Source organism: Lates calcarifer, linkage group LG16_LG22, assembly GCF_001640805.2.
Source record: "Lates calcarifer isolate ASB-BC8 linkage group LG16_LG22, TLL_Latcal_v3, whole genome shotgun sequence".
In the NCBI taxonomy this organism is placed as follows: Eukaryota; Metazoa; Chordata; class Actinopteri; family Centropomidae; genus Lates; species Lates calcarifer.
The window spans coordinates 10,339,969-10,353,885 of NC_066848.1; the positions used below are offsets into that span (position 1 = coordinate 10,339,969).

General features: G+C 40.0%; 1 protein-coding gene across 1 annotated transcript in view; it reads left to right on the forward strand.

The window, feature by feature from the left end:
* Nucleotides 1-13,917, forward strand: part of LOC108897227 (protocadherin-15) — a 170,206-nt gene that overhangs the window by 87,898 nt on the left and 68,391 nt on the right. The window contains exons 10-14 of the mRNA XM_051076797.1: nucleotides 3,330-3,438; nucleotides 3,598-3,710; nucleotides 7,016-7,222; nucleotides 9,237-9,371; nucleotides 12,995-13,144. Of these exons, the coding sequence (XP_050932754.1) occupies nucleotides 3,330-3,438; nucleotides 3,598-3,710; nucleotides 7,016-7,222; nucleotides 9,237-9,371; nucleotides 12,995-13,144 (714 nt within the window). The remainder of the gene's footprint in view (nucleotides 1-3,329; nucleotides 3,439-3,597; nucleotides 3,711-7,015; nucleotides 7,223-9,236; nucleotides 9,372-12,994; nucleotides 13,145-13,917) is intronic.

Below are 13,917 nucleotides of genomic sequence, written 5' to 3' on the forward strand. Positions count from 1 at the left end.
CACCTTTGAAATAGCTTAATTGTCTGCATAGGCCTTTTTTTGCCTCCACACCTGGAAGCAGAGTGAGCTTGGCTATTTTGTCTCAGCATGGCAATTCCTGGGGCATTTTCTGGTCTGTTAGACCGGCAATTAGAGCTGAAGGCTGCGTTGACCTGGGATGACAGCTAAACACCACTGGAATTCATAGAAGCAAGAAAAAGAGAGAGAGCGATAGTGTGGCAGCTGAGAAGAGTCTGAGATGGCAAGAACAAGTGGTGCTCTAACAGAAATAATATATATTCACATTTTAGCGACTTCTTTAGAAAATTACTCTGTATATACTGTATATTTCTGTGTATGAAAAGACCAAAATTAGGTTGAACTTAACTGAGCTCGGGTAAACAAAACAGTCTCACCTCAATTTCCATTTAGCAGCTTTTTCTTAAGCTTTTGATCATTTCACTTGATTCTCATGAGCAGATGTAGTGTAGTCAGTTGCCATGGAGCTGTAGATGTAAACCCATTATTCAGAGCACCTTTACAACTTCATGACCTCCTGTTGACTAAAAAAGTTGAGATTGACAGTTCCCTCTTCATCTCAGAAACAGCAGTCTTTACTTAAGGTCTATTTAGTTGCTTGCCCTGGTGCTTTCAACTGTATAACATGTCCCTCATCAGCAGTCTAGGATTGACCTGTGTTGGATTTGATTGTACTGGTGTAGTTTGGATTGAATTTGATTGGATTTACTGACAGCGTTGTATTGGAGTCAGCAATAGTGTCCTCTGAGTGAGAAGGTCTTGGCTTTGAATCTCAGCATGGCTCCTTTCTGTGTGCATGTTTTTCCCGTCATGGGTCTCCTCTGGGTGCTCTGGTTCCTTCCTGTAGTGCAGAATACAGTACAAGAGGTGTGAATTAGAAATTCCAAATTGTCCAAAAGTGTGAGCGTGCTTGTCTGTGTTTTAGCTCTCAACTGGCAAAAAGTCTTATATTTTGTAAACTTGCCAGTATGATTACTTTCACACTTTTTCTCACATTAAGGCAGTGTATGTGGTGAATGTGAAATAACTGTTGTAATTACTTTACAAATAAAGTTATTTTTTGTTGTTATTTATTGTAGGTTGGCAAACCAACTTAAAGTTTCATTACTGCCACCAGCTCAAGCGTGATAGAATTATGGGATGCATATAGCTGAGAATACTGTTTTGAAGCAGCACTGGGAGAAGAATACATCAAGTATGGGTTAAGTGCACTGGGGTGTTTTGAACTATACTGAGACAGAGACTAAATAACACAGACGCCTACTATAAAGACACAATGGGAGCTGTATGGATTGGTGGAGAGAAATTATAGACTGAGGCCAGAGAAAGAGGGAGTGGAAAGAAATGTCTATACATGTATTGTACAGGTACATGTATGTGTCTGTGTATCTGTAGTTGAGGAGGAGCAGCTGTAGTTGGACACAGTTGATTGTCCAAACTTTCCATTCAGAGTTTGCCCAATGTAATGTATAATTTATGATAAAAGGTTTATAGACTGCTAAGCATGCAGGACCTGGCAGCACCAGCCACACAAATCAAAGCTTTTACATCATTGTTCGAAAGTGTTGGTGTTTCTCCCTGTCTTGCTGCTTTTTCTCCTTTGAACGTGTGGTTTCATCCTCCTGTCAGATGTTACAGTGATGTTACATTTAGCTTTTATTGTATCTTTTTCTATAATATTACTAGTGTTTATGTATATGTGAGTCTGTTTCATAACATTTACTCTGAATTTTTTTCCTTTTACTTTCTGTAAATAGTGTACAATTTAATTTCAGGATATCTTTTTTTCTTTTGTAATGGCCTACATTAGCTTTGCAATTTTCTGTCAGTTTTTCCTGGTATTTTATTTTTTTCCCCATTCTGCAGTGTAACCATTATGCTAACATATCTGTCCACGGGGAGATTTGTCTTCTCATAATTGATGAGTGTATTGTAATTAATCACAATGGCTAGACAGGCATTATTAAGTTGATCTGTATTTATTTTTTACCCTGGAGGGATATAATGTGGGCTCTGGAGTCCCCTGGATAATGACTGCTGGAGGAGGGTATTATAGCTAATCATCATTGTGCAGAGCTAGGGGGATTTGATTTAGCGCACCTCCAGACATTGTAAAAGCGAGAGGGCTGGTTGGGGAGGGGTGTAAGGATTACTCCAGAGCTGAGGGATATAAAAATACCCCCTCAGGGAGGGATTCTTCCTGCCAGAGAGCTGTTAGCCATGTGCCTGTCTACACTAAGGAAGTTGGGCACAGGCCTCTTAGCATACTCACACAAACTGTATCAGCCATATGGAGGCATTTTGCATGAGGAGAGGTATTCTTAAATGTGATGTGCTAGACATATTCCCACTTAGCCATATGTTGGTGCAAAGAGTAGAGGTAGAGCTGGGTAATTAGTGCTGATGATGTCTGAGTATGCATGAGCAGGAAAAGTAGCCTACAGCAATACAAACATATTTTCCTTGATATGCAACTCAATTAGTCATATTTAGAAGAATGCTGATGAGAAATCCAACTAATAGCTCTGGCATATTCATTTAGTATACCAAAAATTGGCCAGTGTGCTGTGGATTACAACTGCTAAGGCACTGACCTACATCAGGAATTTTGTCCTCAGTCCTTACACACACACATTTATACATGTATATGTATGTGTGTGTGTGTGTGTGTGTACACACATATATGTATATATATATATATATATATATATATATATATATATATATATATATATACACATACACACACACACACACACACAATGAGTAAGAAACTCTAGCATCTAATTTTCTAATTTTCTACTGGTGCAAATGTGGGGCAGGCAAACATGGTTGCAGCTTTCTAATTTTTGCAATTTTGTTCACCAAAGACACAAGTGCAATCCTAGCACAGCAACAACAACAACACAGCACAATGTGGAGAGGAAACTGAGTCACTGTAATTGAAACTGTGGCAAGTTTCAAGAATTCCCCATCACAGGGGCTCCTCTCATTAATGGGTCAGGTGGAGAGTCCAGGGCAGCTTCTCCAGAGAATTCTGTTTTTATCTGGAGCAGCAGAGTTGTAACAGGTCTATAACTCAAATAAGAGAGTAGAAATAATAATATATAGACAGAAAATATGTTTTCCAGGGCAGATTATATGTTTTAAACTGGAATTCCTGTCTTTGCATAATGATGTAAAGGTTATTTTCGGGAGACAATATCTGCACAACTGTAGGCTACAGCTCCACAGTCAACAGAAACAAAAAAAGGATTTGCATCTGCCTGTCTTGCTGGGTTGTTGACCTACTCCCCCACCCCTTGTTGCAGAGCAAACTGAACCCACTGAATGTGACCCCACCGATCCGGGCAGTGGACATGGACAGAAACATACAGCCCCCATCAGACAGACCTGGCATTCTTTACTACATCCTGGTTGGTAGGTTCACCACGCATCTTCATTGATCTGACACATTTAATGTTCTTTGGTTTGGCCGATATGCCACGATTTGACTTGACTGAATGTTCATTCTGATGTTCTTGATGGCACCATAAAATGCACTGAATCCACATCTGAGAATGTTGTTCTTTCCTGCAGGTCATCCAGTCACATATCCACAGTATTTCTCCTTGAACAGAACCACTGCAGAGCTGCGTGTTCTTCAGCCTATCAGCAGGGACTTGTATCAGAGGTTCACACTCATCATCAAGGTAAACAATAAAATTCAGTTGCATTATTCAAATCAGTACGAGTTTTATTTTATTAAAGGATACAAGGCGTGATCTACACTGATGTCAGGATGTACTCAGTGACTTCTTATTTAACCTAAACTCCTATTCAAAACCTATTCAGTGCAGTGTAATGTAAGGTCATGAGTCTGCTGAACAAAACATTTTCAAGAGCCAGCTGTAAAGAATTACAGCAAACTAAAACAGCAATAATCTCTTGGTGCTGTTAACTCACAGATGTGCATAGTCCTGCAGAACGTGCATGAATTACAAATATCCAAAACCATCTCCTGAATGTGATGGAGACTGATTATCTCTATCAGGGTTCAGCCCAAGGTAGAGTATTGATTGTTCTTCTTCCTCTGCATTAGGCAAACAAGGCTGTTTCATTAAACATCTCAGTCCTCTCCTCATATTTTTAATACTTGTGCCACATCAAGTTGATCTCATATCCCAATAACTTTAGTGTGCACCGTTACTCGCTCCACCCAGATAACCTCAGTCCTGAAGGCCATTAACCTTATCTTTAGCTGCTTTGGAGATGAGGGTGAAAAAGATGTTATGATTTATGGACTTAGCAGGAGGATAGGCTGCAGCACTCTCATGAATCCTAATTTAGAGCCGAGTCAGGTATTGCCTCGGTGCTGCTGGTGCAGAGAAGCAGTGCAGATGAACTTTCCATCCACCCATCACTAACCTCTAGAAACCTCTGAGCACTGTGTAACCTGCTGTTTACCAGGATAGCTGGGGAGCAAAGAGATGAGAGGAAGAGCTGATTTCCACAAGAGCAAGGGGAGATAGATCATATGAGGGGCATTTTGCATGTCTTGGAGAGGATTGTGCATAGCCAGAGGAGGAGAGACAGTTCAAAGAGGGCGCAGGAAAAGACCAGTAGAGATAGAGAGAGAGATGTGTGTGGAGGATGGTAGGAGCCTTATCTACCTGAGTCATAGAGAGGAGGAGGAACCATTGCTCTAGGACTCAGAGGAGGAGGAAAGTGAGAATTAGACTTTGGTATCTTGAGAGTGCTCTCATGCAACACAGTATGTGGTGTACATAGCTAGTGCTTTAGGAGATGTAAAGCTAATGGTGGAAGGAGCTGCAATATCTCTAGCATATTTTAGAAAACACATCTGTTGTTCTTCAAAAGTCATCACTGAACCTGATGGAGCCACATCCACAAAAATGACTAGGATAAAATGAAGACAAGTGACAAAGGCAGATGGAGATAGGAGAGAAATAGTCTGGTTGAATAGAAAAAGGAAAGCAAAGAGATGCAGTGTGGCACTTAAAGGATGATGGAGTCAGGACAGGGGAATCAAGACTGAGTGATAAACAGTGACTTCTGGTAGCAGTGAATCTCCTGCAGGCCCTATGTGTTGTAGCAGTGGAGCGCAGGTCATTTAGCACTGCCTCCCAGAAATAGGGACACCACTAAAGAGCTAAATCACCAGGGAACACTGTAATCCTACACCCCGTTATTCCTCTCTCAGACAACAATGTGTGTGTGCGTGAATGTCGAGAAAAAGAGAGAACATTCAGGCACACATGCTTAGTCTGTCAATTGACAGCACTTTTCCCTCAGGTGTTTGAGTGAGCAGATTGCATCTGAGGGTCAGTGCAGTGTGGGTGTTCTTTATTATCGCATAGATAAGGGGAAAAAGATGTTCTGGGAAGATATTCTGGCATAACATTGTGATGGCAATAAAAACAGGTGTGAACCTCAACTGGAGTGGAGCACAGCTGGATGTACCAAAACTGCAAAAGTGCATAGCAGGGGTCTGCAATTGTAGGCAACTCACACAGCAATAAACAAAAAATTACAGTGTTTTTTTTTTTTTTTTTTGCACTGTAATATTTAGCAGTAGAACTATATTCTTGTGTTACAAACACAAGCCCAGTAAAATCAAGCTAATGTGCAGAATTAGTTCCAGGTCATGGCTTAAACTGATGCCGCCTCACTCCCCCTCTCCATCTGTATTTTCAAAGCCTTAATGTTTCAGAGGCATCCCTGTGTGGGAGGCAATAGTGACATTATGTGCTAAGGAGGGGAAAGATTGCGATGACAGCCGGACCAGACCACATCCATTTGGTTTGGTCTCACTGGGCTGTGGTAGTCAGGCGGAGCTTAGATTCAAGTACAGCTTTTTTAGGTTTTTTGTACAGTTTGAATAGTTGAGACAACATGCGTTTTGATTTGTAGTAATGCACTGTGTTACTGTATGCAGTCTTGTCACCCACCAACTGTGCTGGAAAATGAAGGGGAAGGAATGTTTACGTTCTGGCAATTGTGCGGTACAGTTTGATATGTGTTCCACTGTACGTGACACAAATACAAAGAGGTTTTGGATGCAGGGGTGAGTCAGTATGTCACTCATGAATTTTTAGGAGAGTGTACAGCTCTGGGGATTTATGAGTGAGTGTGTTGTAACATTTACTATGTCCTGTTACAGTGGATGTTCTAGGATTTTGTATCATTTTAAATATTAAAATATGATTTTGTGTAATAGGAATCAGATTGTTGGAGAATGTTGCTGGTTTTTTCAAGACCCGACTATTTTTGCTTTACTATTTATCCCATGCTGTTGTCTTTAGCAGATTTGCAAGGTGACATTTAAATGAGTTTTGTTCCATGGCTGGATGCTGCATGTCTTTTTTTAGGGAAGGATATTAACATGCTGAAGAGATGAACACTTGTCAGCTGGGATTTTATTATAAAAGATTGTTCCATGATTTTATTCTTGAGCTTTCAGGCAAAATAGAGACTACGTACAGAATCACACAGAAATCAGTTCAGTTGAGTTTGTACATTCAGCAGTGAGACAGACCAAACTGGAAGCAAGTGCTAGTCCATGCCTTTACTAGTTAATTAATGGTTAATTTTGGTATTGACTCAGCTAGTAATACTTCCGTTGAACCTCCTTCTCTCATTGGTTGCTCATTTGACAGTAGCAAGAGCCATTAATTACTTTCTCTCCCCTACAAATGATGGTATTTGTGTTAAGTGCCCTGGTAATTACTAAGGCCTAATCCTAAGTGGACCCCTGATTAAATTTAGTCAGTGTAGCTTTTTTGCAATTGAAATGACACTCAGAGATATTACGCCTTTTTGTCCCTGTGCCTGCATAGGAGTTGGGGTGCCATAACTCTGTGTGATACTGTCTAAGTGTGTTACTTCCATCATCCAACCTATTATTAGTAATTCTTACTGGTTGTCACCTCTATATAGTAAATGTAGAGAGACAGACTACAACTTTCCTTGACCTTTTTTTTTTTTTTTCTCCCAGGCCGAACAGGACAACGGTCACCCCCTCCCAGCCTATGCTGACCTCATTATCGAAATCCTGGATGAGAACAACCAGGCACCATATTTCCAGTTTGCCACCTATCAGGGCTACGTGAGTGAGTCCTCCCCTGTGGGTACGACTATCTCAGCCAGTTCCAACCTCACTGCCCCCCTGGGAATCATCGCTCTGGATAATGACATTGAGGAGGTAGAGGGAGAAAGAGCCTTTATCAGCCCATGCTCACTGTTGCTGACATTTTACACCCATGCATGTGTGCATACAAACACGAAGCGCTTATAGTGCATTGATTAAATATTGATTAAAGAGCCACATTTATTCATGTGTTTATGCACACTAACATAAAGTAACACGTTCATGAGTTGTTTTCCTGCTGTATTTTTTTGTCCTTGTTGTAGCTGGCTCCTGGTGATACACCTGTAGGTAAAGGGGCTATTTGTGGATGCAGTGACACAAACACACACATAGTGTACTATAGGGATGTCCAGATCAAGTTTTTTGCTCGTAATGTCAAATATAAGTTTTTTTTAAATACTGAATATCTGCTGATACCAGGTTTAATCCAATATTTATGTTTCCTGCATAATACAGTGGCACTGTGCACACTTAATTGCTTAAAGTAGGCCCACATTTCTATCAGTAAAAGACTCAATTCAGGGATTTGATGGCTTAATAGCTCTGTATTAAACCTGCATCACAGTTTCAATTGGTTTCTTATAATATTCGGCTGAGTGTCCTGAAGTGTTTTGTATGATATCTTTGGGTCATGATCGCAAAATAAGTTACAATCGACAAACGATCAGAGCTGAATACCCTTTTTATATGCTGATACTGATATTGTAACATTTTGATAAGCTTGATCCACTCTGCAAATTGACTCAGGACATCCCTACTATTAATACATGCATCACTTTGTAAAAAGGAGAAACAAACTGAGAGCACTCATCACTGCTGGAGATCTCCTTTATATAGAATTATCAACTTTATAACTCTATTTTAGAGGAGAAAAACAATTTGTGAGCTCTCTAGTGTGTTCACAACAGCTGAAATTATTTTTCATTATTATTTCATTTTTTTTTGTTTTCTGTTACTCGAAAATTTTATAAATGGTGAATTAAATACTAAGCAGGTCTCCATTAGGGATGGTTGTGTACATAGATAAATCTAGCTGATTCACAGACTTTTGTGTCCTAATGGGAGAGTGTGTTAGGAGTGTGTTGCTGTGCTGTGTTCCCCTTCTTTATATGCAGATGAGTGTTTTTGCTGTGTTTTCTGCAGTTGCGTAAGATAAAACTTATGCAGTTATTCTCTTTGAATACCAACTTTGCTCTTTGAAAAGATGGGGGGGTTGACACATTTTGTTTGACACAATTAACAAACTGAGTGATCGTTTGGCTGCATGTTTGTGTGTGTTCACTGACCACAGTCTAATGTTACACTTTAAGTTCCATCCCCAAACTGCACTGACAGAGTTATATTTAAATGGGTGAAAACACGCTTGTCATACACCCACACCCAAAACAAATGGCCACTACCTTAAGTTCATCTTTCAAAATATCCCTTTACTCAGTCTTTGGAGAAGATTAACAAATCAAAGTTGAGTGGAAACAGAGATAACAAAATCAATAAGCCACCCAGTCTTGATGTTTACCAAACTCTCTTAAGAGGACTCATTGATGGACATAAATCGAAGCCGACTCACAGCAATGGACCACAATGGACTCCAGGTTTATTTGTTAACGCAGTCTAACCACTGCAGTGATGATACACTTTTGGTAAAATGGCTCTTTTTAAAAATGTTTTTAAACTGTATGTACCATCTGTATAGCCTAAACAGAAGCTGTAAAGCCCATGTTTTTTTTTTAACAGTTGCTTAACATGGTTGCTGTCTTTTAAAAAGAATGAGGGCAATTACGGGTTTATTTTGTTTTAGCAGATGTCATTTCCTCTTTTTCCTGTCTTTATTGACACAATCATGTTAAAAAGACATTGGTTTCTGGTTCCATCTTCAGCTCCTTCTCCGCTGTTTTCTGAACACAGAAGCGACACCGGCCAGCAGATTACTTTTTCAACTCTTTGGCTGATCAAAATGTACTGTTTTCTCAGCCACACAGCTGCAGCCTTGGGAAAAAAAAAAAAGAATGATGAAACACTCATGTCGTCATGGTAACGTTTTTCTTTCTGTATATCTTTCTGTTGGAAGACGAAAGACCCCATGGTGAAGATTACCCTGAATGACTACACCACGATTTTTGGCCTGACCCCAACTGGGATAATCCGCTACCTGAGGCTCCTCAAACCTGTGGACCGAGAGAAGCAGATGGCCTATACTTTCACGGTAGGCCTCGGACTCAGTGTAGCTATTTCCAAGACAGCACGAAAGCCCTGTGACCTACATCTCCCATTTTATGTGTATTAATAGAAGTCACAGGTTAGCTCTATACCAAGAGGCACTTGCAGATACAAAGCTGACCTGACACTTCTAGAACAATATGACCCTTATCAGTGGTCAGACAGCAGTGAAGTAAAACAGTCACTTAGATTTACATATTTACACCCAAAGGTGAACCCAAAGCACATCAGACCTCTATAGTTTTGTATGTTTTTGTCTAATCATATTTATTTTGCTCTTAACATTCTGATTGTATAATTCTGATTTTAATACAGATATTGGGTATATGTCTGGCATTAGCCTGGTACCAGTTATTAGCAGTTCTTAGCATCCCATTGAAGCTTATACTGTGTGCTAACTTAGTTCTGTTGTTGTATAGCTCTTCTCTATTTGCTTGTGTCCTCTTTTGTTGCTTATAATTTGCTTGTGTTCTATCTATTTGAGTGTGATTCTTAAGCTGCAGTGCTCCAAGCTCTCCCAGTCACAACAACAAATTATTACAAATCATTCAAATACTATAAACAATTGTAATCACTCAAACAGTTGTGCAAAGTTTTAAAAATGGCTAGCCAAGGGCTGCTCCCATAGCCGAATGGTTGGAGCGCGTACCACATGGGCCTAAGTGCCCTCGGCAGCTGGTCCTCTGATCGACTCCCGGTCTGGCCGGATCTTTACTGCATGTCATTCTCTCTCCCTGTTTCCTGTCTCATCTCCACTGTCCTATCCAATAAAGATGAAAAAAGCCCAAAAAAATAACTTAAGAAGAAAAAAACAGTGGGCAGCCAAAACAAAATTCTGATTATGATTGCTATAAAACTAATTGTTCTGCCTTAAAATTTGACATTACAAAAAACACCCTACTGTATATTTTAGGAATTTCAATGGAATAGATTGGCATTGCAGGAAATGGGCCTATTCATTTTCTTGCAGAGAGTTGGATTAAAAGGCCAATACCACTCTCATCTATGTCAGTCAATATGAAGCTGCAACTAGTTAGTTTAATATGTAAAAAGTAGAGATGGCTAGCCTGGCTCAGTCCAAAAGTCACAAAATCCACCTTTCAGCACCTCTAAAGCTAGCTCTCAGCAAGAAAGTAAACATTTTTCTTAAAATGTTAAACTAATCCTTTGGGAAAAAACATCTAGTCTCACTGAACTCCACAGCTACCTATAGGTTCCATTAGGATTCTGAAGTGGGTTGTTCATAATCTTTCTGATGTTTTGTTAATCTTTTTACTGGATATTTGGTGTTTTCAGTGTTGCAGTATTCGAGTTTCTGTTAGCTACATTGACATCAACAGCCTAGTTCACCAAAGTAATTTTTCCTTGCAACTTGCTCAGAGGGATGGCAGCATCTTGGGAAATACAGCAGCTCCTTCCATCCAGGGGGATTCCTTTTATATTAGAGAGCATCAGCAAATCAACAGTGAGCTCTGTGAGAACGGTTCCCTGGAGAGCACAGTAGCTAGTGAACAGGGATGATTCAGTGATACAATGCTGGGTTCAGTTGGGCTCGTAGAGGTACTTTGAACATCAGCATCAGCAATTTATGAAGATTTGATTTTATTGCATGTGTACAAAGTTGACCTAAGAAAGCTTTCAAGCTCAGGATCTGACTTCATTAGATTTACATGGCCCCTTCAGCTCTTTAAACTGGTTTCTGCAGTCACTGTCAGATGTAAAGGAGAAATTCCCTTCCTGGATCATCAGTATCTTTGTCCTCTCTACCACTCTAAGCCGTCCCCCACATCACTGTTTCCATCCAGAATAAGAGATGATGCTCACTGCCTGGTGAATATTTTAGTGGTTATTGTTGAACATGACCCCACTGTACATTAAATACTTTCAAAATAGCCTCTGAGTTAGATGCATTCATAATGACCAAACCCTTCTACACGGATTCTTGTGCAGAAATTCCACTCATTGACCACTCTGTATATTGATTTACATTTAGTTAAGTATCAACTCTCACTTGTGGGTATAGATCATTTCATCCTACATGAGAATGTCAGTCTTTACTTGGATCAGTTTGATTCACATGTCACACTAGACTCATCAAATGTATCTTTAGTACATGTTACACCAGCTACAGGCTGTCTACACATGATCCATTTTAGCCACATTTTCATTTCTTGTCTGACAGAATCAACTTTTAATTTGGTCACAGCTGCCCTCACAAGGTGTACAACAGCTCCAGTTTTCACTCAGGCTTTATCTGAGTGACCCTAAGTCTATTTGCTTTTATTTCACATGTGTAACCACAGTGATTTTGTGATTTCCTCTGAGCACTGCCAAAATGCAGGTCACCTGCAGCCAGTTTTGTGCCTGAGCACATCCTGACAGAGGACTGAAGCTGCTTCTGTTGATGTGCTGTTTTCACTACACAGCCTGTGTTGACATGTTCAAACATGAATTTGATTAAAACATAAAATTAAACTGATCTATAAAAGTAGAGGACAAAGTGACCCGTGACCCATTTCAATATACGCCATACACGAGTCAGTACAATCAGTTCAATACATGAGTCAGATATTTTCCTTCAGCTCTAAAGCTGAAGCAGGTCGAACTGATCTGCAAGACTAAACATGACATCTTGGAGAAATAATCTTAATTGGCTATATTATCAGTTTTACAAGTGAATGCTTTGAATGCTTTCCTGCCGAAAGCTTGTTAACATAATGTTTAATAGATAACTGCATAGAGGCTTTGAAGGTTGTGCTTTTGCTTTCACAAAGATGATGTTATTTTGAAAGATTGTTATTGAGAGAAATCTTGCCATTTCGGAAACGCTAGCATCAAATTAATTTTGTAATTAGTCTGCGTAACCTGGTCTGGAAGGAGAGAGAGCACTAAGATCTAATTTAGATAAATATCAGCCTTCAAAGATTATTATGTTTATGTCTTGTTTTGGTTCCTACTGTGTGTGTGTGTGTGGGTGGGTGGTGTTTGATGGGAGGGAAAATAGGTGCTGTCGTATATGTTATCAGGTGTTTCTGTGCAACACCTCTACCATGAATGTTTAGCTGCTACTAAAGGCGCCCTCCTGATGTACAGTATAACTAGAAAGATGTGTCATTTACATTTCATTGCGGAGTGCAAATTTTTATGGAAAGCAATTTCCCCCACAGAAACATGTATTTCTTGTTGCTGCCACAGTTGTTATTTAGATCTCCTCTGCCCTACCCTTCATTTGTTGTTCTGCTTAGTCCATTTTCTTTCCCCCTTGCCAAGTACTGGAGATCAGAGCAGCCAGTGACAAATAAACATGCAGTTTTCTCAGTCTGCAAACTGTCCTTTAGACAAGCTTTATAAAAGCTCTCTTTTTAAAGACTTTTCTAACGTTAAGGGAATGAGAAATGAACATCTACTAGGACTAAGTGACTTTACAGTGGTGGTAGAAATATGTTGATGTTAGACACGTTCTCTTATCAAAACAAAAAACTCCTGAAAGCATAAGCTTGAATAAAGAAAAATCTGTCCTCTGTGATTTATTTCAACAAATGGACTTTGTTACCTTGTCTTTAGTTTCTAAAGCTACAATATGCATTTCTCGTGTGTGTGTGTTTACAGATGGTGGCATCAGATGGCGTCCAGCAGAGCAGCCCAATAACTGTCAACATCCTGGTCATTGATGCCAACGACAATACACCCACGTTTGCTGAGGTCTCCTACAGTGTTGAAGTCTTTACAGACATGCAGCCGGGGGAGGCAGTGCTTCAGGTAATCAATCGAACAATCGTTCTCCCGCCTTTCCTCCCTCTCTTTTGGTCTCTTGCTTTGGCACTCTGCTTTGTGCCTCCTGTCTTTGTCCCCATCACACAGAATCTCTCACACACACGTCCTTTCATGCTCAAAGCAAATAACCACGACAATCCAGAGCATTGTGTTGACAGGCAAACCCCTGGAACAGTTCCCTCTGTCTCATCTGCAGTCATGACAGACAAGTCAGTAGAGAATGTTTTTATCTCTGTCTTCAGTGCACAAGCCCGGGAAACCTTTTACCCAGTAGATCAGCTGCTATCATGACTGCAGTTAATTTGTTGCGCTAGGCAGTAATGATGACCATTTATCAATCTTTCCCCTTGCATAAAAAGGTTCGGGATTTTGAAAATACTATTTTCTTTTTTTTGTTTGCTTTAGTCTGTTTTGATTACTTTTGTGGATTAGGAACAACGTTCATTTTGATTTCATTGGTGTACTGACTTTAAAGGTCATGATTTCCTTTTCCATTCCCTGTTATAAACAAACATATACACATGCCAATGCAAACTAAAGTAAACACCAATGCACACGTACAGGGCATGTGTAAGGACATGCTCACACAGTCCTCAAAATGTAAATCCTTAACTCCATTCCGCTAAATCTATTAATGTGGGGAGTTCCATCATTTCATTGTCTCTCATTTGGTAGTCGGAGCATGATCTTTTCGTCTTTCAGTTGATCTGTCCTCTCAGCACAGCCTCTCCAAAAAAATGTCAGACACTGAAAAGGTC